A 26,123-nucleotide genomic window follows, 5' to 3' on the forward strand; every position below is an offset into this window, starting at 1 on the left:
GAGAGGACACTTGGTGCCTCCAAGTTCCAACCCCTTGCATAATCTAGAGGGGGTAACAACACACAGCAAATAGTAGACATACCTTTGAGACAATTAATGGCCATAACTAATTTCTCATGGAGTTAGTAGTCTTCCTTCTAGTATACCTTCCACTTCAATGGCAAGGCCTTAGTTCTTGTTAAACAATTGGACTCTCTTCCCACTAGATGATATCCTATATACGGATGATGTTAATGTGTTATGTAAATTTGAAACTTAGAACATGGATAGAGTTTTTAACATGTCTCCAAATGGTATAGTTTAAAATGTTATCATAATTATTATTAAGTCTTTACAATATACATGAATAAATGATGGTAAGTGCTTGGCAAACTATCAACAAAAGGAAGATGTATATTGAGGAAGGGGGGAGAGAGAGCTTTACAATATCTAGATGCAAAATACATGCAAGCTACTAATTCAACACTAGCTAATGGATTTAACAATGTGCATTACAATTCAAGAAATTTTTTGCGTGCACAATGTTTTGCAACTTGGACTACATCAAGTGCAAGGCAAAAAAATTGTGCCATGCATGGCCACACATTGGCCCTACAAACATAAGTGCTATGCCCAATTTGCTTTGATACATGTATTTGTGGTAGAAATAGTTTTTGATTTTATGCACACATACTTGCACATGGAGCGCACGTGTTATAATTCCTTCAATTAAAATTGTGATACAAAATAATTAAAAAATTAGTATCTATCACAAAAATCAATTCTTCGAAATATAGAACTAAAATCGTCCGTTGAAAATGATGATGTAGCACCACATTTTCTTTTTTTTGTTCCATAAACTCCCTTAAATATAAAATTACTTGTGATAAAATATCGATACAATAAATCTCTTTAAACATCAAAATAGTGCAAGATAAATGTGTTTTCTCATTGGGGTCCTTAGGAGTAGATAGTTTTTCTACACCTTGGCAAGTGTGGAATCTAATTATCACTAATATCCGTACAAAAACTAGTGGTTAGAACCATCTCTGTCAGTTCACGAGTGATCCACATCTATTGCCCATTTCATTATATATGTAACATGGAAATTCCTAACTCCTCAAAATTACGTGTCATAACTTGTGAGCATATGAACAAATTACAAGGTTCGATCAAGCAATAATTTGTTACTGTGTACCCAATCAACTACCATTACTACTTTAATCACATTAGTATTGCACCATTAAAAAATAGGAGGCAAATATCTCATTAGTTGATAAGTCCTCCTGTATCGAGTATCAATTACATCTACATAATAACCTCATGGTCAAACTGATTCTCTCATCTCAAGTATATTTTGTGACTCAAAGCCCTTGTCCATAACCATATTAACACAACCATGGTAGTCCACTATTGGCCTTGCCATAGGCCTATTCAAGCTATAAAAATGAGATTGAGTCAAGCCAACAAATAGGTGCGCAACTTGAGAATTATTACAACATAATTTTCATCAAAAAACCTCCACAACATAAACTTGAGAATTATTGCCATTGAGAATTGACAATTATTACAACGTAAGCCTCCACAAAAAACTTCATCGTAAAAACCAACTTGAGAAGTCATTGAAGTTTCATACAATGTATTGGATGCATGACAAGTCTATCCCTTGCCGAAGATGCCAAAAGTACGTTGAAGATGGTCGACAAGTTATAAGCTCAAAAGAGTACCTTAGCAAAGTAGTGGGGTGCACCTAGTCTATAAACTTTCATAAGGTGCAACTAGCTCAAAGCATAGACAGAAATAACTCAATTAGTGGCCACCCTTCCTTTTCAAAATCTGAGGCTTATTTTTACATTGATGAGACCAAACAATCTTATTGATATAATTTTCACCTTACAATAGGGAAATAATGTCATAAAGAGCTAAGTACACCTATTCCGTGAAAAGGCAAAAACATGGGTAGTAGTAGTAGTAGCATTATTACAACAGTATATTGGAGCTATCATTAAATACCATTCATGCCCCTGCAAAGAAATGAATGGATACCAATATGGGGAGACCAGAGTAAAATATATCATGAGGGGCAAGTAAAGCCATTACCAGATGCCAATATGACCAAGACAAAAGCTTTCGAATTTGAGAAACCAAAAGAAAAATTATGATCTTGTTCTTGCAAAGCTATGAGTCCTTACCACAAGAAAAAGAAGCAGCTATCGTGGGACCTAGTGACAAGGTTCTGGCTTGTAGGAGGGCTTAGACATTTGGAGGAATATTAGCCCAATAGTGAAGAAATCATGCAGAGTTGCACAGCTCACCAATGCAGCTTAATGAATGGGGCTAGGCCTGCTATGATAAAAAGCAATAGGCTATGGCAGTTGCTAAATAGGGTATGACTGTACCTCCCTAGAAACTTATTTAAGTAAAATCAGTAAATTAGTAAAAATCTTGTTCTGTGGCTCCACAGCTGGATGCCATCCTATTTACTAGCTTCTCCACCCTAGAAAAGGCAAGCCAAAACATCAGTCACAGAGACTACTTTCTGTGAAGAAACATAACAGTTGGAGCTATTGCAGCGTTTTTTTCATCTTGTCATAGCCATCTTTACAAATCTCCTTGAGCAACTCATGGTGCATGAGTAAAAACAGGTGGACATTCCAACTCACTATTTTAAAGAGGCTGAAACCGGTGAGGCACAACACTGGTCCTACTCTGCCCATCTCTCTCATACAAGAAAGAGATCAAGCAGTGGCTGAACTTGTTCTCAACTCACTTTAGAGCGCTGCATTAAGTCACACGAGGCTTTGTCTGCCTTTTGTGATAAGATTCCACCTTTTTTCACCGGAAAAGAAATAATGCTTCAAAAGGAAAAATGTGACAAATAAGACCAATGCGTACTGAATTGTAGCAATATGTCAGTGAACAAAATTTTTTATGCTTTTCTCTGCTTCACATGGCAATGGATGCTTGCATCAAGGGAAAGCTCTCCAAATCTAATGTCCAGAGGCTTAACCCTTAGGCCATGTGAAATGGAACTTGCTTTCAAAAATGGAAAGGTGTAGCAGTGCAGTACCACATCTTAGCTCCAAAAACTAGGTCCCTCCACACTAACAAAATCGAATCTTGAGGAACAGAATGATCACTCCCCTCAAATCAGGTTGAAAATGCAGTGGCAGAAAGAACTTTTAAACCAGTGACCCCATGTTGATCTGCACCAGTTCCTGAACAGCCAAGTTTTCCTTGACAAGAGGCATTGTTTCTTTCTAAGTACCATAGCTCCTGTCACCAGCATCACCAAGTCCTGGAACAATGTACCTGTGAAGCAATACGCCTTTTTTACCTATTAACAAAGTATAACGGTGAACACAGACAGCACATCTCTCATCTATTACAAGCACAACCAACACAAAGGGTCTTTGGATTCCATCATCATATGCAGAATGCTCATGTAATCTGAATGCTAAAGCAAACAATTACCCTTGTTCATTCAATGAGGGATCAATGATCCCAGTATAGACACGCAAACTGCCCAAAAAAAAGCGATCATCAGACCATACATCCCATTTAATCAACAAACTCCTTGCCCAGTTTTCTGTAAATCACACCCTTCACTCACCCAGGAAACTTCTCACCAAGAAGCTTGAGCGCTGGAGGAGCAGCAACGGCAGAAACCTGCCACACAAGGCAAGAAACATGCAGTATATGGTTTACATTTCCAACAAGAAACGCAAATCCTAGCATGCTCATAAGATGTATATACAAATCTTTTAAGCACACAGATAGTTGTTGAAAAAATGTGCATCAGCAGGAATAATTGACTATCAACAGCAGAACATGGATGATGAGAAATTATGCATTTACATAACATAACATAGTTAACACTATTTGAAACAAAAAGCTATGCCACCCACCAGCAACAAGAGCAACCTAGAGAACTTGGATAAGCTTGGATGAACTACCCATCCATACTGGTGCAGGCACCAACAAGACCAAAATGTCCACCAGGCCTCGCACCCTCATCAAAGTGACCTCTTGCCATGCCAGCCCCATGGGCTGCCTGTGAGCTCTCTTAATGAGACTTCAGCTTCTTTTTATAAGTTATCGGCCACATTGCCCTTCAACACACTAGACACCCACCCAAACACTCCTCTCTTGCACGACTTGGCCAATAAGTCAGACCTTCCCCACAGGCCCAAACACACAGTGACAAGGAATGAAGGTACGAGCCCTTAGGATGCAAAAAATGCCATCCCAAATGGAATTGTCTTGAGGATACTTCCCAAACAATGGGGGAGTCCTTTATCCCATCCCACACACACACACACACACACACACACACACACAAAAGCCTTCAAGACACTAGACACCCACCACGATGCTCGACTCCTACATGACTTGGCCACTAAGTCAAACCTCCCCACAGGCCTAAACACACAATGACAAGGGACAAAGATACAAACCCTTAGGACGCAAAAAATGCCACCCCAAATGGAATTTTCCTGTGTTGAGCTAAAAATGCATTATATGCTGGTTAGCCATACTAACCAGGCCCAAAATAAGCTTAAATAATAAAACTACCAAACTTTCATTAAAAAGAAATGCATTCCTAGAGAGTGTCTATGTCCCATAAGCCAAAACTTAATTTGGGAGGACCTCTATAAATAGACAGGCTGCCCACCACTCAACCAAAATCTCGTTTTTGCAATTTGTACTTCCTTCTCTCTGCTGTCAACACCTCATTCACAGAGGATATCTCACTTCGAACTGTTGTTCACCATCAAACACTTTTTGTCCGGCCCCTTGTTACTATCTGTGACTGCTTTCAGCCTGTCTACCACTGCTGATCAGCTAGCAATGCTGTCTACTGCTGCCAAGACTGCGTTTACTGCTTCATGACCTTCTACGGCTACCATTTTTGACCAATCTGATGTTGCCAGCCTGACATGTGGCACCAGCCTGCTGGCTTTTCAGTTCCCAGACCGCCTTTTCGGTTTGCTACCTTTTTCTGCTGACTGCCTGTCAGCCATCATCAAGGCTGCATTTGCTGCTACCAAACATCCTTGAGTTGCATACTACATTTGGGGATCTGTCAGAGTATGAGACTCTCTTCTGCTCATACTCTCTAGCCTGATCTTAAAGGCAAGGAGTTCAAGGGTCAATATTTCACATTTGCATAGTGTGTTTGCTACATCGAGCATCATATTCATTCATTATTCAGATTTATTCATCTTTTATGTTCATTGTCTCTATGTTATTCTAACCCTAACTGTGTTTCTTTATCAATATGTGCGATTGTCGTACGATTGTGTTTGTATTCTATAGTCAAGCATTTCTTTACATGGTATTAGAGCTAGGTCTCATTGCAGAGACCTAGCCCCTTGATCAAAAAGCCCATCTTCAAAAAAAAGGAACAATGAAAGGAATATGGCATCGCCACACTTAATCTCCAAGGCAACCTATGCTAAGAATGAAGCACAAGTGGGTTCCACAACCTACCCTACAAGGTTCCAATACAAGTGGAGATACTTCTAACTATCCTGAAGGGACACAATCTTATCCTATTACACATGAGGAGCTATAGCAAATCATGGCCCACAAAGCCAAGAAGATCGAGGAAAAGAACAGCAATTCCACAATAGCTACTCAACGAAGTTATGTATGATTTTTAGCCTTCAAATGTTGTGCATAAATGCGATGATTCTTTCCCTTCAAATGTTGTGCATAAATCTAATGATGTTGCAGGGCCATCAAGACCTCCATCAAGGATGGGCCCCTCTATTAGAGAAAGAGATCTGAAGTATATTCCTTTCTTTTAAACTATTCCATCTATTCTAGTGCAAGATACACAAGTTTCTACTTTTGTCCCTTCTTCCTCTTTGCAACATTTTGGCATAGTTGTCATGTATGAAAGATATGATACAATACGGTACGATAAAATACATTACTAAATGTTACCTTATGATTTTATAAGGTACAGAACGATATTAGTAGGAAAAAAATTTAAGATGATTTTTTAAATAACAAAAACCATAAATCATTAAATGATAGATCATAGAATACATGTTTAAAGTGGAAATAGCCATTTTATTACAGAATAAGATGAATACATGAGGGTGAACATCGCAGTCGCATGGGTTACGCAAAACATGCAATACAACTACAGTCTAGTATATCTCATACAAAAAAGAGAGAGACCTATGAATCTATGATGAGGCATCACTATCGTCATCAGAACCATCTAAGTGCTCATCAAGAGAGTCTGAAGATGACTCCTCGGCATCGGATGATGAGACACACTCATACTCATCCTCACTGATGAGGTTACCATCATCATCAAATGATGGCTCCCTAGGTGGCGGTTGTGTAGGCAAGGGGGGGATGTCATCATAAGGCACAAGATGTGAGCTACTAGAGCCCCGCCTTGCATATGTCTACAAGCCACTCGAACCACCCCTCCTTGATGATGGAGGGCATCAAACGACCATGCTCTAACTACCACCTACTCGAACTTCTCGCCCACGAGCACGCTGACTGTGAGTGTCACAAGTATCTGCTGCTATAAGCTCACTATAGAGCTCTGCAAAAATCATCTCCTCCTCCTCGTCCGCCTCCTTATATATACTCAAAAGAGTGTCGCCCGTCAACTTGAATGTATTAACATCACTATAGAGCTCTGCAAAAATCATCTCCTCCTCCTTGTCTGCCTCCTTATATATACTCAAAAGAGTGTCGCCCGTCAACTTGAATGTATCAACATGCACCTACACAATGCAGTGATGCACGTAAGATTAATCATTGTAAATGCTAAAGTCTAAATTGTAAAGTGGAAATAGTCATTTTATTACAGAATAAGATGAATACATGAGGGTGACCATCGCAATCGCATGGGTTGCGCAGAACATGCAATACAACTACAGTCTAGTATATCTCATACAAAAAAGAGAGAGACCTATGAATCTATGATGAGGCATCACTATCATCATCAGAACCATCTAAGTGCTCATCAAGAGAGTCTGAAGATGACTCCTCGGCATCAAATGATGAGACACACTCATACTCATACTCACTGATGAGGTTACCATTATCATCAAATGATGGCTCCCTAGATGGCGGTTGTGTAGGCAAGGGAGGGATGTCATCATGAGGCACAGGGTGTGAGCTACTGGAGCCCCGCCTTACATATATCTACAAGCCACTCGAACCACCCCTCCTTGATGATGGAGGGCGTCAAATGACCATGCCCCTGCTACCACCTACTCAAACTCCTTGCCCACGAGCACGCTGACTGTGAGTGTCACAAGTATCTGCTGCTATAAACTCACTATAGAGCTCTGCAAAAATCATCTCCTCCTCCTCCTCCACCTCCATATATATACTCAAAAGAGTGTCGCCCGTCAATTTGAATGTATCAACATTCACCTACACAATGGGGTGATGCACGTAAGATTGATCATTGTAAATGCTAAAGTCTAAATTGTAAAGTATAAACTTCAAAGTTCAAAGTTTAAAACAACAAATTTTAAATGTTATGGTTAAGTATTTAAACTTTACATGCTTCGGACTACCCATGCTCATCATAGCCCTCATCGTACATAAGTTAGTGCGGCAATGGACTAGTCGCTCTAACTGTCGTGTGCTAAGCCGATTGCGAATCTTTGTGTATATGAGAGAATAGACACTTCAATTTCTCTCACATGTACCCGAAGAGCAATCCTGGGCAAGGACCCTCATGGCTAAGGGCTAAAGGGTCGTATCCAAAGTTTTGCCACCAAAATAAAGGCTTCACAAGTGACTCTCTCCTCCAACAAGTGGGAGAAGCAAAAGCCACATGCCCTCTCTGATCTGCATAGCATCCTAGCTCCTCCAGCACTGCATTGCGGTCATCCACAGGGACCACATGAGTCAAATAAGCAATCTAGTCGGAACGGAACTCTCTATCATCCATGACCGTTGGTGACTTGTAGGCCGGATGTACCAATGCAGCAAAACCATGGATAGGCTTATGCATCCATACCCATCTCCTCTCTGCTATCTCTAAAACATGTGCACGCTTTGTCTTTGTGATCACTATACAAGCACATGCCTCCACCAATGCCGCTCTAAAGAAGTGAACGAGAAGGCCCATGGCAGATCCCTCGCAATCACTCATACCTAACACCCTATAAAAGGGAGTCACGACAACGGCACGGACTTTTTGCCAAAACTGCTCATTAAGGCACAAGCACTACATGGCTTTGGCCTCCTCTATCTCATCCCACTCATTCCATAGAGTGGACACCACTGTTGAACCGCACCTCATAAAGGCGCTCCAGCAATAACCACATGTAAGCAAAGTGAGTTGAAGAAGGCTTCTCAACTCCAGTGTGATGTGCTCATGATATATCGCAAGCACCTTTACCTTTACCGTGAAGAATGTAACAATTGATATAGCTTTGCGGACCACCCTCTTCACCCACTTGAGCTTCCCAATGTCCTCCATGAGCAAGTCCAAATAATGACTTGCACGTGGAGTCCATACAATAGTAGGAAACTCGGCCTCAAGCAAACAGCCCATGCACTGATAATTCGATGCATTGTCGGTAACAACTTGCACCACATTTGAGGGGTCCACCTACAACCACAATTTACAAATTACAAGTACATATGCTAATAATACTTGGAGGTTAGAGAGAGAAAGAGAGTTGAAACTTGAGCCTTTCAACTTTCAAGATTTAACAATGAAGAGAGATGGGGATTGGGGACCTTGCCACCCAGGGAAAAAGAGAGAATCGAGATAGATACTAGAGAGAAATTAGAATAGGGAGATTGATAGTTATGCATAAATCAATTATCATAATCATAATAAGTAAAACAAATTTAAAAGGCAATGTATACCTCAATGATAGCTTGTCAAATGTGGTAGTAGATGAATACACCAGTCGTTTTCTTCCCCCTCTTGCCAGTATCTACAGCCCGCAAAAAGTAAGTGCAAAGTGGACATGAGACGAGCATGTTAATGATGCCCCGTTTCTTACAATCACTCCATCCATTGCTGAGAATGGAGCAACCATATTTTATCCATGCGGCTCGAATAGGATCAAGGGCTCTATCAATCCTCTCCTTCTCTTCATCAATTCTTTTTATCCTCATGTCATTGTATATAACACCAGTCCATCCTTCACATGGACCCACATTGGCAATGGCTTTTACCATCTTCTTCCATTGCTCTTGCTTTAGGACATTGAATGCAAGATTGCACTCAATTACCATGCGTGCAATTTCAATGTCTGCAAGTCGTTGCCTTTCTCTAAGAAAGGCAATCGATCCACGCATATGACTGAGAGCTTGAGAGAGAGAGGATTGTCTCTCCAGCACCACATGAGCCTCCACTCTTTGTCTTTTGCCGAAGCCGGATGCGGACGTGGAGCCTCCACCACGAATGGTAGAGGCCTCTCCCACATCAATTGAAGATACGCAGCGCTTCCAGCTATACTTGCATGTCCAATGGTGGGAGTTGGATTTCTTCGTGTCCCTCTCCACATGGATCGCATGCAAATTGAAGGCCTCGTGCTTCTCAGGAGTCATGGTGCCGATGAGGGATAAAGAGACCCGAGAGAGAGAGAGAGAGAGAGAGAGAGAGAGAGAAAGAGAGAGATGCTCGAGTCTCGACTCTTGAAACTTGAGTCTTGAAAGTTGAAAGGGAGGGAGACTCGACAGGCCCAAGGGTAGGGGTAAAGTTGAAAGAGCAAGAGTGAGAGAGGGATGGGAGATGAGAATGGCAAATGCTTTGATGGGGTGCGGGATAGAGGGGATGGGAGACGAGATTTGAGAATGGCAAATGCTTCGATAGAGTGCAAGAAAGAGGGGATGGGACATGAGATTCGAGAATGACAAATCACAAGTTCATTCAAGAATTAAGATCCAAGGCTTCCCAACCCCCCCCCAAAAAAGTGCCATGCAGGCAGGCAAAGCGTGCAGGAGTAAAGGCGAGGGTGACGCAGGACGCGCAAGCGAGGTTGCCCAAATAGGCCCAAAATATCGTACGAATCCATACGGATACGTACCGTATGGTATCGAGGGGGGGGGGGGGGGGGGGGGGGGGTGTAAGGGCTTTGTAGCTATACCATGCCGTTGCTACCGATTGCACCTATATAGGGAGTAGTAGTGACTCAAAGCCCTGCCTTGTTTCCACTCTACGTGTGATTCCCTATACCCAGTGGTGAACCCTCTCATGCGCAGCGTCACGAGGGTGTAGTCCTGGGATGTGTCTATGTTGTCCCGCTTTTGGATTGAATAATACAAGAGTATACCTTGAGCTCATATCGTGTTACCTTTCTGTGCCGTGTTGAGTGCGTAACGAGTGCAGGTTTATCACACTTGGTATCAGAGCAACTCTTGCTCGGAGTGAAGGAGTGCTCACGGAAGCAGGAGAAAAGATCCAGTGCCCCGAAGAGATCAAAGTCATAACGACCCACAGCGCGACGCCCCACGTCGTAACGCCCCACGTCGCGTCGCCCCGCGTCGCATCGTCCCACGTCGTGACGCCCCCCCGACGCATCGCCCCGGCGTAACGCCCCAACCGCGACATCCCACCGTCTGAAGACGTGACGCGGCTTCCCCACGGCACGACCCACACCACCACAGACGAAACGCGGCTTCCCCGCGTCGACACCACCACCAACCACATGGAGGAAGAAAGGGAGAACATCACCCTCCCGACATTAGAGGAGAGGAAGAAGAGTAGGGGACAAGAATGGAGAGTGGCCCAAGAGGAGAAGGTGGCCGGACTAGAAAGACAAATAGATGGTATGTCAGGCATGCTAGAATCAATATGGAGGAACATGCAGATGAAAGAGGAAGAGGAAGAAAGGAGGAAAAAACTAGAAGTAGAGAAGGGCTATAGAGAATGGGTGAGTCAACAACAAGAAGAGGAGAGGAGACACCGAATGCAAGAGGAGATGGATAGAACGGGTAGAGAGGAGTCATCTAGGAGGGCGCAAGATACAAGGAAGGAGAAGGAGAAAGTAGTAGAATTAGGAAGCAAAAAGAAAGATAAGAAGAAGGAGAAGAAGCACCATCGCAAAGAAGAGGAAGATAGCAGTAGTTCAGAAGATGATTATGGAAAATTCAAGATGCCCCAACCCGCCAAGTATAAGGGAGAGAGAGATAGGTTGGTTTTGAAGAAATGGATCGCAGAGGTGGATAGGTACTTAAAATATTCAAGAATCACCGAAGACAGGAAGGCGGAAGTGGCAGCCATTTACTTGGAGGAGGACGCTGCCAGTTGGTACTTGTTAGAACAGGAGTAGGGCCACACAATCTGTTCGTGGGAAGAACTCCAGGAAGAACTGAAGGACTACTTTATTCCAAAGCTGGAGAAATTCAAAGTGAGAGATGAATGGAGGAACCTCAAGCAAGCACAGGGAAAGACGAAAGAATATGTCAGCAAGTATAGGCAAATCATGCTGCAGCTACCGAACATGGATACCGACACTAAGCTACATGGATTTTTGTTTGGAATGCAAGAATGGGCTGGAAGAGATGTGGAGAGACAGGAGCCAACAAGCTTAGCAGAAGCCATGAGAATGGCCGAATGACTGGTGGACCTGGAAGGTAGAAGAATAGCACAAGGGAATCAAAACAGGTTCAACAACAACTTCAACAACAGCAACTCCTGGAACCAAAGGCCCAATGCTCCTAGAGGGGCATTCACAGATACAAGGAGTCAAAACACCACTAACACCACGGCCGTATCCCAAACCGCATTAGTCCCAAGAGGAGCAGCAGGGAGATGGGGAAACAATCACTACAGGCCAACCCCTAGCACATCATATGGGCCCGCAGGATCAAACACATCATGGTGGAGACCCCCAGGCCCTTCTACTGGCATCAGATGCTTCAAATGCGGGGGTCCACACTACCAAAACAGATGCCCAATAGAAGACACAGCTTCATCGAGTGGATCAAGGGTGAATGCAGCTTGTGCATATGGAGGAGAAGAACCACAACCACCGCGTATCCAGGAAATTCCAAATGGGAGTGAAGAGAGCATGGACCACCCAAGGGTAGGGTCAGTTAGTGCCCGACCCCAATGCATGGCAGCCAGAGTAGCGGCAGTCCACCATCTATACATCAAAGGTCGAGTGGGCAAAGGAAACCAACCAATCATGGTGGACACAGGAGCAACCCACAACTTCATGACACCACAGTGTGCAGCAAAGCATAAATTGAAACTATCCAAAGCCCCAGAAGGATTAACAGTAACATTCGCACAAGGAGAAGCCAAGGAAGTCAAACAAGTCTTTGCAGTCCAAGTGGAAGCTGACAAGTGGAAAGCGAAACTCAACTTCTTAGTAATCCCCATGGATGATTTTGAAGTGATATTAGGCTTAGAATTCTATGACAAGTATGTCATTGCAATGTTTGGTAAGGGTGTGAATGAAATGATGCTAGATATGCAAGGAGAAGGCGTCAGAGTATCCTGCGAAAGGATGCAGCTACCTGGTAGGACCCCAATCAAGGTACAAATGAAGGAGAACAAGCCAAGAGTATCATGCCAAACGGTAAAACCAGCTGCAAACCAACCAAAGGGCCAGACCCAAAAAGCACCGGTCCAAGGGACCATCATCAAGCCACGTATCATGACATGCAGTGCAAAGCAAGTCGAGAAATCAGTCAAACAAGGAGATATGGTCTATCTGTGTATGATCCGACCAATAGAAGAAGAAGAAGATGGCAAGAAACCCAAACAACAGAAGAGGAACACAGAAGTGGCAGAAATACTTGAAGAATTCAAAGATGTAATGCCAGCCGAACTACCCAAAGGTCTGCCACCCAGACGAGATGTGGATCACAAGATTGAGTTGATTCCAGGGTCTTCTCCACCGGCTCGAGCTCCCTATCGCATGAACCACACTGAGCTCATGGAATTGAAGAAGCAACTACATGAACTAGAAGAACAAGGATTCATCCGCCCTAGCAAATCCCCCTTTGGTGCTCCAGTGTTGTTTGTAAAGAAGAAGGATGGGGGACTTAGGCTCTGTGTAGATTATAGGGCTCTTAACAAAATCACCATAAAAAACAAATACCCTATGCCCCTAGTGGAAGACCTATTAGATAGACTGCATGGGGCCAAGCACTTTAGTCGGATTGACCTCAGATCAGGATACCACCAAATCCGCATAGCCGAAGAAGATATCCCAAAGACAGCCTTTCGCACCCGATATGGTAGTTTTGAGTGGTTAGTATTAGGGTTTGGCCTGAGCAATGGGCCAGGCACATTTTGTGGCCTCATGGATGGAATTTTTAGACCGGAGATAGATATCTTTGTCATTATCTACATAGATGACCTCCTAGTCTACAGCAAGACCTTAGAAGAGCACAAGCAACACTTACGCCAAGTTTTTGAGAAACTGCGGCAACATTAGTTATACGCCAAGCCGGAAAAATGTGAATTCGCAGTGAAAGAATTGGAGTTCCTAGGCTTTATTGTAGGAGCAGAGGGAATCAAAGTGGACCCTAAGAAAGTGGAAGCTGTCCAAAAATGGCATGTACTGAAAACTGTAAGAGAAGTGCGGGAGTTCCTAGGCTTCACAGTATTTTGTCGAAGATTCATCAAAGATTATAGCCTCATCACTGCCCCCCTCTCCCACCTCACCAAAGAAGACCACTCGTTTACATGAGGGAACGCGCAACAAGAAGCCTTTGAGCAGATGAAGAAGTGCATGAGCCAAACTCCCGTCCTAAGGGTACCGAACTTCACCAAACCCTTTGAAATCTCTACAGATGCATCTGACTATGGCATAGGGGGTGTACTGGTCCAAGAGGGGCACCCCATTGCATATGAGTCAAAGAAATTTACTGATGCTGAAACAAGGTGGAGCACACATGAGAAGGAAATGTTGGCAGTCATCCACTGTCTTAGAAAATGGAAGCACTATGTTCAAGACAAGCATACAATAGTCTTCACCGATATCTCCCTCAAATACTTCCAATCCCAACCCAAGTTATCAGCAAAGCAAGCCCGTTGGCTAGACTTCCTAGCCGAATTTGACCTGGAGATTAAGCACAAGCCTGGCTCTACTAACAAAATAGCGGATGCCTTGAGCCGGAAAGCTGACCTGAAAGCTGTCAGTGTTGACAGCAGCAACTTCATAGAACTTGTCAAAGAGGCCCTAGAACAAGATCAAGACATGCACAAGATAATCAATGATGTGGAAGCAGAGAAGACCCCCCATGGAATGTACACTTTAGAAGAGGGTATTCTATTTTTAGGCAAAAGATTGTATATCCCCAACAATGTGGAATTAAAGAAACTCATTCTACATGAGATACATGACGGCAAGATTGGAGGCCACAAAGGGCAAAGCAAAACCTTGGAGGCCCTTAGGAAGCAGTTCTTTTGGCCGAACATGAAGGAAGAAGTGATAGACTACATCAAAACTTGCCCCACTTGCCAAATGGTCAAAGCACCCAGATCAAGACCAGCCGGACTACTACAACCATTACCAGTACCCAACCGCCCATGGGATGTCATCAGTATGGACTTCATTGTGGAACTACCGGAGTCCCATGGGTACACAATCATCTTTGTAGTGGTGGACTATTTTTCCAAACAGGCCCACTTCATCCCGGCCAAACCACCACTGAATGCCAAGGAGGTAGCACGCCTCTTCTTCACACATGTATTCAAATTGCACGGCTTACCACTGGCCATTGTATCAGATAGAGATGGAAGATTCATGAGCGACATGTGGAAGGAACTCTTCAAGACTCTGGAAACCCAACTGAGATTCTCATCATCCTTCCACCCGGAGACAGATGGACAGACAGAACGAGTCAACCAAGGCATCGAAGATTACCTCCGCAGCTATGCTAGAGTGGATCAGAAAGATTGGGCCTTGTACCTTGATGTCTTGGAATTTCACTATAATAGCTCCATCCACTCGGCTACAGGGTACACTCCCTTTGAGTTAGCTACAGGAAAAGAAGTCATCACACCACTGGCCTTAGCATCCGGAGCGGCCAAAGTGGAGGATCAAGATGCAGAAGAATTCTTGAAGAAATGGAGAGATCGCAATGCAACAGCTAAGCAAAGTCTCGAGCGGAGCAAGATAACAATGACAGAGCAAGCAAACAAGAAAAGAAAGGCTGTACTATTCGCCAAAGGAGACATGGTCCTAGTGAGCTCTAAGAATATGTCACTTCCCAAAAACATGACCCCAAAGTTCAATCACCGCTACTATGGACCCTACCGAATCACTCAAGTGCTGAACGAAGTCGCTTACAAGCTGGACCTGCCAGACAGTGTTTGTGTTCATAATGCATTTCATGCTCATCTTCTGCGCAGGTTCTATCCCGACAACCAATGGGGACGGCGCGTATCAATGCTCCATTCCAATGGTCCCTTCGAAGTGCTCGTATCAATGCTCCATTCCAATGGTCCCTTCGAAGTAGAAGCATTCCTCCGACGCCGGGAACAAAGAGACTTCCCCGAATACCTCACCAAGTGGCGCGGGCGTCCACTCAAGGAGGCCACTTGGATCTCAGAAGCGGAGGCCCGTGAACGCGGAAAGAAGGCCTTCGCCCTTTGGCTCGAGGAGAACCCCCCTGCTCCTTCTACCGACCCTTGAGCCGACTCAACACTCCAACAAATAATGCGGTTCTCAATCATAGACCTCGAATGTGCCTCCACTCCTCAAATGTAATCGAGTCGAGGGTGGACTCACGTGGTAGCAATCATCACAAATAACTCCATCAAAAAAGGAAAAAGCCCCAATGTCTTAGTGCGGCAGACACTGGCCAGTCTGATAGTATAGACTGTGTTAAGACCCCGCGGTCCCTTTAGACCGGCAGACACTGACCAGCTTGCTAGGAAAAGCTACGTTAAGACCCCGGATGAGTCAAATAACAAACGCTACCCTTAGATTGCTGAGGTCAGCAATCCAGTAAGCGGGGGTGAGTGTAAGGGCTTTGTAGCTATACCATGCCGTTGCTACCGATTGCACCTATATAGGGAGTAGTAGTGACTCAAAGCCCTGCCTTGTTTCCACTCTACGTGTGATTCCCTATACCCAGTGGTGAACCCTCTCATGTGCGGCGTCACGAGGGTGTAGTCCTGGGATGTGTCTATGTTGTCCCGCTTTTGGATTGAATAATACAAGAGTATACCTTCAGCTCATATCGTGTTACCTTTCTGTGCCGTGTTGAGTGCGTAACGAGTGCAGGTTTATCACGGGGGGGGCGGGGGGGGGGGAGGGGATGTGGGTAAGTGCATCGGTGGACAAGAGGGTGGGATGAGGTATCCAAGGCTTCCCAACCCCCCCAAAAAGTGCCACACAGGCAGGCGAAACGCGCAGGAGTAAAGGCAAGGGTGATGCAAGACACGCAAGCGAGGTGGTCCAAATAGGCCCAAAATATCATACGAATCCGTACGGATACATACCGTATGGTATCATACGGATTGTACAGTACGGACAATACCGTACGTTGTACGGAGGCAGCTATGCATTTTGGTAAAGATCATGAGGAAATGAGACTTCCATATGATGGAGATAAAAAAGGAGCTCTTGCAGATCAATTCATCAACACAGGTAGAGTGGATTATAAGAAAATGTATAGTAACTCTTCTTCTACTTTAACTTCTTTGAATTATCTCAATTTCAAAACCCACTTATACCACCCACTCCTTCCACTGCATCTCCATTACCATTCATCATTTACCTTCTGCATTTACACACCGCATACCAAACCAGACCGTTCTTCAACATAGGCACAACCTTCAAGACCTCTATACCTTCATTTCCAAGAGGTACTAATTCACCTTTGGGAAAGGCTCAACCTCCATCTTAAGCACCTTTGGGATATTCACAGCATGGGTTACCTTTCCCAGATTACCTAAGTGTGGACCAGCTAATACCACATTTTATCACCAGGGCAATCCCTAGTGAACCATCTAGTTATGCTACTATGCCTCAACCGAGAATTACGCAAGATTTAAGAGTCCCCATGCCTTCTCTACAAGCATTTGTGGGTTTCTCTTGTCAGAAGTGAATGCACCAATGGAAGCATGAAAGAATGCTAAGATAGACTACTGAACACAAGGTAAAAGAGAGAGAAAAGAGAAACCACAAGAACACCCCGAAAAGAGAACTCAAAGATATGCTCGAAAAATGTAACCCATATACCAAACACAAAAAAGTCACGTACATCAATGAGTCACTGGCTGTATGGACACTAGCACCAACTCCCTCTCTCCATAGGACATCCACTAGATCTGCAAGTGATGGATGACTAAATGTGAAGAAGGAAGCCTAAATATATAGACCAAGAATAATGCAATAACTACATCAAGTCGGCCAACTGTATAAATCACCATCAAAATAATCAATGAAAACTACCTAAATATCTCTAAAATGTCCAACCTACTAGAACACATCTCAACAAACTCACTCATGAATAACTATACTGCTAACACCCTCTCTCAAATCATGGGTAATCTAATACAATAGAGTGATACAATGAGAATGAATAAACAAAGACCACCAAAATAGAACCATGGATATATCTAAGTAGTAGGTGATCAAGCCACCACCAAGATACCTCGAAGAGAACCTGAGTGTCAATGTTAATCATATCAACTCTTGATGTCAAAAATGCCACGTGAAAATGGATTCTTCACCTTTGGCCAAGATAACCAAAGTGTCCTCTCATGTGAGCTTTCAACTAGAAGTCAATCGCCCTCGCTATCAAGTAACATTCCATTATGAACCTCAAAGTCAATCCCAGCTCCAAGATTTCAAAATCTACCAAACTATAATGATACATCAAGTAAGTCACTCTCTGAAACCTGTGTACCTATATACCTATATAGATAAGGCTCACTTTGCCCCACCTCACCATCCTCTCACACTCCCTCTCTAGCACGAGAGAGTCGTGAGAGATGACCACATCACCTACACTGGAAAGTAAAAGGAGGGGCTGATCCCAAAATGTAGCAAGGCAATCTCCAGATGTCAAACAGCAGAAAATGCAATAGTGTGGTACCAAATTAGTATTAAACAAGCAAAGGAGAGAGAAAACTGCACATGCAGCAAGCTAATGATGATGTGGCAAGCTAACGGTAGCAAAAACGCAAATATAAAGACATGGCAATCCGTCCAGCAGCCGCAAATCACAAATGCAGCAATTCAACATGTCGCCAACTGTAGACAATGCGACTGATTAGCAAACACAATAGAAATCGATGTAGACCGCGTCATGGAGGCTGGAAACAGGCACTTGATGGATGTAGACAACAACGGGCAGCTTTTGCTGAGATGTCCTCCGCGAAGAGGATATGGACAGCAAAGCTAGAGAGCTTGATACCTACAAAAATGAGATTGGACAGAATGAGGGCCAGCCTACCTATTCATAAAAAGTTTCGTGACCTCATACCTTACATCATTTTAAAACTCTCTTAAACCACACACGTTTTAGAGTTTTCATTAATTAAGCATTTTTATTTAAGTGGCTAATTCAGCATGTAATGCTTATATCAACTTAATACCTCCTCTCAAGCTCAAAAACTAAGGTAGAAAGAAAGACCAATCCAAAGTTTTGCATGTTTTTGTTTTTATGTGTTTCTACCCCAAGGTGTCCCATCCCAAAGCAGCCACAATATCACACAAAAGGTGCACAGTGGCTGCTCACAGTGGCCTACCAAGACTACAGAGACCATGGGTATCTTATCAAGGGAGTCCAAGTGGTCACCACAGAAAGGCCAAGCCATCGAACAAAGGCTGCACATCGGCTGTCAATGACCTACCAAGTCCTACAAAGGCAGATGAAACCACAATGAACCCTTTCTTTTTTAGTGGTTTTGATAATGCTTGTTTCACAAAGTGGAGTTGGCAGTCAATGAAGTAACGGATGGGAGACTAGCAGCCAAGACCCAAAGGCTTCCACAAAATAAGCAAGCTATCCCTACCACTATGCAAATATGATGGGAATGTGAAGAGGCAAAAAAGATGTGCGAAAGAGTAAGCTAGCAAAGCTAAGCAAGCAAGGACACCTTGGAGATTGTCATGTGCAATGCCACGAATATGATGGATCCAAACTCGACCACTTAGAAAGACTGAAAAGGGATAAATATGCATAAGCGCATGTTTACAAGAACAAAATGCCACTTGGACAATGCCCTCGCAAGGGAATTGTTTACTTGTCCAACCGCCCTTTTACAATCATATCATCTTGACAATGCAAATAAAGGTACAAAATATAATATACAATAATGACTTTAAAAAAATTTATAAACAAAATTCTATCACCACAAAGAGAAGAAAACCGCCCCTCTCAAACTGGAAGGAAAAGCTGGAGAAAATCGCCCTCTCCCCATCAATCTGAAGTAGGGGAGTGTAACCAAGCCGATCTTAGGTAGAATATTGTCATGAGGACGTGAAATATTATTGTTTTACTTAGCATTTGATTAAAAGTTCATCAAATGTACTAATGTCACTTGCACATGTGAGGTATAAGTCAATTATTTCATAGTGTGGGACCTAGGACCCAAAGATATCAATTGGTGTCAAAGACAAAAGTTGTAACAAGTTATGTCTAACAGGTACTAGGTAGTACTCCGTGTCAGATTTGGGCCTCGACCAATTTATTGGCCACTAATGCCAGTGGTGATGTTAGTAATTAGGCATTAATTAATTAATTAATTAATGCTAGTCTAAGGTTCAATAATTGCTCAAGAGATACTTGGAAAACAAATTGGCCTAGACAGTTTAATTATTTGACAAAAAAGAGGATACAAAGGATACTGGGAAGGGTACACATCTGTAGGAAAAGTGTCGGCAGAAGTACCACCATTTGAAGCCTGAGTAGGGGGTCTAAGGATTCGAATGCTACCAAAAAACTCTGATCCCGGCTCCTCAGGTCAAATAATCCCAAGTAGGGGAGACAAGGGGATAATCCCAAGCAAGGGAGACAAGGTGGTAACAACCAAAATCAAGGACCATAGCAAGGCCAAACCCACACTACCACTAGTCAACCATCATAACTAGTATCATTCTCAACTCCATAGGACATGTTTGACCGGTTAGCAAGACATGAGGCCCACCACATCTCTGTAGAGACAATAGAAGCTGTGAGCTTAGTCCACATTAGCGAGTTTCCTCTTGATGAGGCGACACAAACGCCCACTCAACCCAACTAAGCACATCTTCTCCTATTTGGATTGCAAATAGTGGAGCCACCCATCCGACCCCTAGCCAAGATATTTTTGTCTCCCAAGCCCCTATAGCCAAGAATGTCCAATGTGGGAACAACTCCTCGATCAAGATCTATGGTCTAGATTGCATCAAGTTTGATATTGAAGAGGGCTATGATCTTGCTTCATTGAATGATGTATATTATGCTCCTTAGCTTGGGGTAAACCTTTTTTCCATTCAACGGCTTTGCCGATTGGAGCAATCCATCTTCTTTATTGCCACCACAATCAAGACCATAGACTCTCAGACTAGTTTACTGATTGCTCATGGTGAGGCATAGTCTAATGGTCTCTACATGATGACTTAGTTTCTTTCCTAGCCAACCACAAATGACTCAAAGTTCCACTACTTCCAAGCTTTAGCAACCACACAAGAACCTACGAATAATGAGCGCCTTTAGCTATTGCTTTGAGCACCTTGGGTATGACCCACTCTATGAGTTGCTACCGTCAGTCCATATATACCCAACTATAGTGGTCCCTCAAAAGACCCCCTTTGAGGTATTTTTGGGCACTCGCCTACTATTTCCTACTTCAGAGTATTTGGGTGTCATGCTTACACGCACATTCTTAATGATAAGACAGGAAAACTAACTCCCCAAGCTAATCTTGTGATTTGTGTTAGCTATTCCTTTCAAGCGAAAGCCTATTATTTGTTCAATTCTCCGACAAACAAGGTGATTGTCCAAAGAGATGTTTTTATGAGAGGGATATCATGCAACCCATTCCACCGGTCTCTAAGCCCATTCCACCACCTACCATATCAAAAATAGTGTCATCTGAGCTAGGTCTATCAAAAGAGATGTTTTTATGAGAGGGATATCATGCAACCCATTGCACCGGTCTCTAAGCCCATTCCACCACCTACCATATCAAAAATAGTGTCATCTGAGCTAGGTCTATCTACATGTGCTCTTGACCCACCTACAGAATCTTCAACACACATGCCTCTCCGCAAGACCCATTACCTTACTCCCACCAATACACTATGCAAGATCCAAGGATCCTTCCATTGGATTAGTTTTAAACGTTTAAAAGTTCTATTTTTTAAAAGATGTAAAATAGACAATTGTTCATCAGCCACCACTCTTCTCCTCACCATCATCGCAGCCTCGCCATCATTGTAGCCTCAAACAGCACAGTGCCGCCTCGACCATATTGAACACCACCCACCTATGCAACCAAGGATTATCCTTGAGAGAATCATCGAGAGAGAATCCGGCATGGCAACAACCATAGCTATGATTGAGGATCATGAATAGCCTGGAAGGGCTATAAAAGCCTTATGACTAAGGCTTGAAAGGGCTAGCCTTTACCCTACAATATTTTACTCTAGCAAGGGGGAGGAGAGAGAGAGAGAGAGAGAGAGAGAGAGAGAGAGAGAGAGAAAGAAAGAATAGGGAGACAAAGGGGGATAGGAGGAAAAAGAGCCGAAGGGCCCTAGAAGATCTGCACAACTTGCATCTAGTGTCTCATTTGCATTTTATCTTTACGGTAAATTATTTAGTACATTCTAAGCTTGAGAGTTGGTAGAAGACTCTAAAGCATCCTCAATGGCGAGAGGCCACGGAAAAAGAGCTTGAGAGCATTGACCAAAATGAGACTTGGACCTTGGTGTATCATTCGAGCCAGGAGAAAGTCATCAGGACAAAGTGGATTTTTAGGACTAAATTGAAAGCTAATGAAAATTTAGATAACAAGGCTTGTCTTATAGTGCAAGATTTTTGACAAAAACATGGTATCAATTATGAGGAGAACCTAATGATTAGTTCAAGTATACCCTATAAAGACAAAGTCCTAGCTTGCTTTGCCTAAACTATGCTGCTAGCTACACAAAAGGTCTTACCCCTGATTACTATATAATGCGTCACTCAACATCTTTTGTGTTTTTCCACTTCTTACTCATAATTACACAGTACTAGATATTTGAAAAAACCCTTACCACACGTATCAATTTATGATTTACATTGCGCTCCTTTAAAAGATTCAGAGTGGCCACCATTGTTCCTCCTGCACAAAAGACATACAAAGCATGCTGAAAAAGTTTCTCTGAGAGAGCGTGGGCAATAACAAGTTGAAAGGTAGCACCTCAGCACCTGTTGCAAGCATAGGATCAGCAACAATAACACGTGCATTATCAGGAAACTTTTCTGGAAGCCTGTTTAGCAAACAAGGAATGGTATTACTCATCTCTACATGCACAGTTCAAGGCACCCTACTTGTTAAATAAGAGCTAAAACATTGAGATGCACTGTAAGATCATCAACCAACCCAACTCACTTGTTAAGATAAAGACTTGGATGAAGGGTACTTTCATCCCGTTGAAAACCTGTGTTCAGAAAGCTAACTGATGAAGTCAAAGATTTAAATATATGCACATTCCCAAAGGGTGTGATGCAGAACAGTACCATTGCAGTGCCAGAAAAAGTCCTAAGCATTTCTAGTTGAGCAATACACGCAAGAGCCAGTAAAGAAGCAACCTAAGACTTTGGATTCTGATACTTTACCAACATGATATGTTTGCGTTGCTGGCAATACAGATGAAATGTGCTCTACAAGTACAAGGCCTGCCCTGAGTATTGGAACAACCTACAAAACATTATCCTTAGGTTTTTATCTTGATAACCTAAAAGTGATTCATCTCTAGCACAGCACTATATGATTCTAAATAACAATCTTCTTTATAGAGCATTATCTAGGAGATTCACTAACCCTCACTGGATCTCTAGGGTCAATGAATTCCACGTTTGCAACACCACATGGTGTTTGCACTTCACCTGTTACTGTTGTCTGCAATTGAAACATTCCAGGCAATCCAGATCTTACAAAGCCTCTAATATATCAGAACTATTTACAATTAGGGACTGGCAACAGCAGGAACTCACCAACCAATCTCTTGAGGCTTCATAAATCAGATATCTTCCAAGCTCTGCTAGGGCACTTTCTGTGAAGAATGCAAGAATCATTAATCTATCAATCAAAAGGACCAACTAAAAGCTCGATTTGTATACACAAAAATCTAGTCATAATCATGTTCCAAAGATTCACAAACTTATGTAGGTTCAAATATGTCTATGTCCAATAATATCAAGACCAGTGAAGCAAAGTTGCAGCAGTAAAACATGATAAATATACAGCAAAACAAACTGTTAGTGGGCACTGGGCATGCACAGCTATGTAACTTTAAGATTGTCATAGACAAATAACAATGGTTTACTTTGTTTCGGTCAATAAAAATGTGATCAAATGGGTCATGCATTGACATTTTCTATGCTGAATTCCTATTTACTTTGAGGATTTACTCAACTTAAAACCAGAACGTCTCTTTCATGATAACTTGCACTTAACCTTATATGCAGCAAAACAATTAAGAAAGTTCAACATATGTGCATAGAGATACATACATACAACTGTGCTTATGATTTACTGAAACAAAACACTCCAAAGGAGCATTTAAACACATTTCTTGTAGTCAATGGAAGAGATTCAAGATTTGTATGGAGGAGTTCAAGCACACAAGTGGACTGTGAGTAAAATTTCTGATCAGACAAAATTTACAAGTGACTCCCAATCTTTTAAATGCCAATTGTATATAATCCAACAGTTTTCCAAGTATAATTACATAATTACACAGCTTGAGGCTTCCAAACCAGACAAAGGATCTAACATGGTAGGTCTTACTGAAGATGGGAGGCGGGCTCAGCTCATTGCGCAAGACAGATATCCAATGTTTTATGAGAGGATGAGGAGGAACATAAACCTGCATAGAAGTCATCAACTCTTTTAAAGTCACACTTCTAAGTAGAAGAAGCCCTCTCGCACAACACAAGTGAATAGCTTTAAGAATTACCAGCATTTGGTCATCACTAACCCTACGACTGCTATCAGTTGATGATGTGGATCGCACAACCCAGCGGCGATTGCTGTGCTGGGGAGCTTCTGATGTCAGGATTGGGAATCTCAAGGGTGTTCCCTGTTGTTGCACATAAATAACACAAAATACCCAACAGCTTGTCTTGTGAAACTTGAAATGTTGAAACACTTACAAAAGCATTCATGTGGGTGAAACTATCAAAAGAAGTACAACAAGCTGGCAGTTGTGCTCTAGTGCACTGAGACGGTTGCATATACATAAGACCCAATACAAAACTTCTGCCCAGGGAATATAGCACATGTACACACAAACTGCATGCATGTGTCAGGACAACTGCCCTTGCAAACTCTATTGTATAAGGTATATCACAAATGTTCTGCATGGCATTGTGCTCATATCAACACTGCACATGGGATGTCATCATAAATGTAGTTATGAAACCATGTGGATCGCACAACCCAGCGGCGATTGCTGTGCTGGGGAGCTTCTGGTGTCAGGATTGGGAATCTCAAGGGTGTTCCCTGTTGTTGCACATAAATAACACAAAATACCCAACAGCTTGTCTTGTGAAACTTGAAATGTTGAAACACTTACAAAAGCATTCATGTGGGTGAAACTATCAAAAGAAGTACAACAAGCTGGCAGTTGTGCTCTAGTGCACTGAGACGGTTGCATATACATAAGACCCAATACAAAACTTCTGCCCAGGGAATATAGCACATGTACACACAAACTGCATGCATGTGTCAGGACAACTGCCCTTGCAAACTCTATTGTATAAGGTATATCACAAATGTTCTGCATGGCATTGTGCTCATATCAACACTGCACATGGGATGTCATCATAAATGTAGTTATGAAACCACTTTCCATTCTACGTCATGTATCCATTGTGAAGGTGAAAGTGAATCATTTCCACATAGAAATCTTCTGCACGGCATTGTGCTTATATCAACATTGCACATGGGATGGGTCTGTTTTACATGACGTGTCCATTGCGAAAGTGAAAGTGAATCATTTCCACGTAGATACTTATGATCACACATTCCAGGCTTTGGAAATGCGGTCAGACCGAATATGAATCATTTTCCCATGTATACTTCTGCAACAGATGCTTGCAATTGCCCATGATCAAATACCAGTAAAATGGAATATCAGTGATGCAGGCTTTGGAAATGCAGTTGTCCCAAATGCGAATCATTTTACCATAGATGCTACAATGCTTGCGATTGCACATGATCAAATATCAGTGACATCAAACATCGGTAATACAGGCTTTGGAAATGCAGTCATGCCAATGTGAATCATTTTACCAAAGATGCATTGGAATCAGACCACGTATTAAGTAACAGAGGCAACCAGCAATTCGTGAGGCTTAAATCGAAACGTGCGATTACTGTTTCGACTTGCAGGGACTCACCCGATATAGCTGTTGCTGCTGCTGCTGCTGCAGCGGCGGCGGCGGCGGCGGCTGCTGATGCTGGTTTTGCTGTTGTGGGTGGTGCAGGGGAGAGCGAGGAGGCGATGAAGAAGAAGCGATACGGGCAGAGGGGGAAGAGGAAGAAGGGGAGGAACCCAGCATCCCCAAAGTCGCCATCATCTCGTCCCTCGACTATACCCAGACACAAAGTACTGTAGGGGCAACATTTTCTGTTTTTCTCATTGTTAATTTCTTTCACAATCCAAATCCAAATCCAAATGCATGCTGTCGTTAACAGTGTTGTACAAAAGACAATATGAGACGATCCAAAAAATAGAGTATACTCGGCCAATGGGGCCAGTTGGGATCTCAGTGCGGATTGAGTCTAGCGGGTGCTCAGTTCGACCCCTAGTGGCACTCACGTATATATATATATATATATATATATATATATATTCCACTTCATATTACAAAGCCAGGGATATAAATAGCCAAAAGGTCCCCAACGCTTTGGGCTAAATTCCCCGTTGTTCAATTCACCCAGCAATGTCCAAGCCATACTCCAATACCATTTCCAGTTAGGGTAAAAAGGCCAATGAAGTATCATCTAACGGTCTCCTATT

General features: G+C 42.9%; 1 protein-coding gene across 3 annotated transcripts; it reads right to left on the bottom strand.

Moving 5' to 3' along the window:
- Positions 1-2,849: 2,849 nt before the first annotated feature.
- Positions 2,850-25,832, bottom strand: LOC148009609 (uracil phosphoribosyltransferase-like). Of its 3 annotated transcripts, none has more exons than XM_087672594.1 (12): positions 25,501-25,830; positions 24,078-24,179; positions 23,888-23,966; positions 23,092-23,150; positions 22,919-22,996; positions 22,714-22,795; positions 22,487-22,535; positions 22,303-22,364; positions 22,149-22,216; positions 3,593-3,648; positions 3,454-3,501; positions 2,850-3,291 (listed from the first exon to the last, which is right to left on the bottom strand). In XM_087672594.1, exons 1-12 carry the CDS (start codon positions 25,678-25,680, stop codon positions 3,240-3,242), a joined length of 915 nt encoding a protein of 304 aa, XP_087528720.1. In that variant the 5' UTR covers positions 25,681-25,830; the 3' UTR covers positions 2,850-3,239. The 3 variants fall into 3 exon arrangements, with proteins under 3 accessions (XP_087528720.1, XP_087528719.1, XP_087528721.1); XM_087672593.1 differs by having other exon boundaries at positions 24,057-24,179; positions 25,501-25,826; XM_087672595.1 differs by lacking the exon at positions 22,919-22,996 and having other exon boundaries at positions 24,057-24,179; positions 25,501-25,832.
- Positions 25,833-26,123: the final 291 nt, after the last annotated feature.

The sequence above is a fragment of the Lygodium microphyllum genome, chromosome 30 (assembly GCF_053477565.2).
Source record: "Lygodium microphyllum isolate KBCC chromosome 30, Lygodium_microphyllum_v1.1.10, whole genome shotgun sequence".
NCBI lineage: Eukaryota > Viridiplantae > Streptophyta > Polypodiopsida > Schizaeales > Lygodiaceae > Lygodium > Lygodium microphyllum.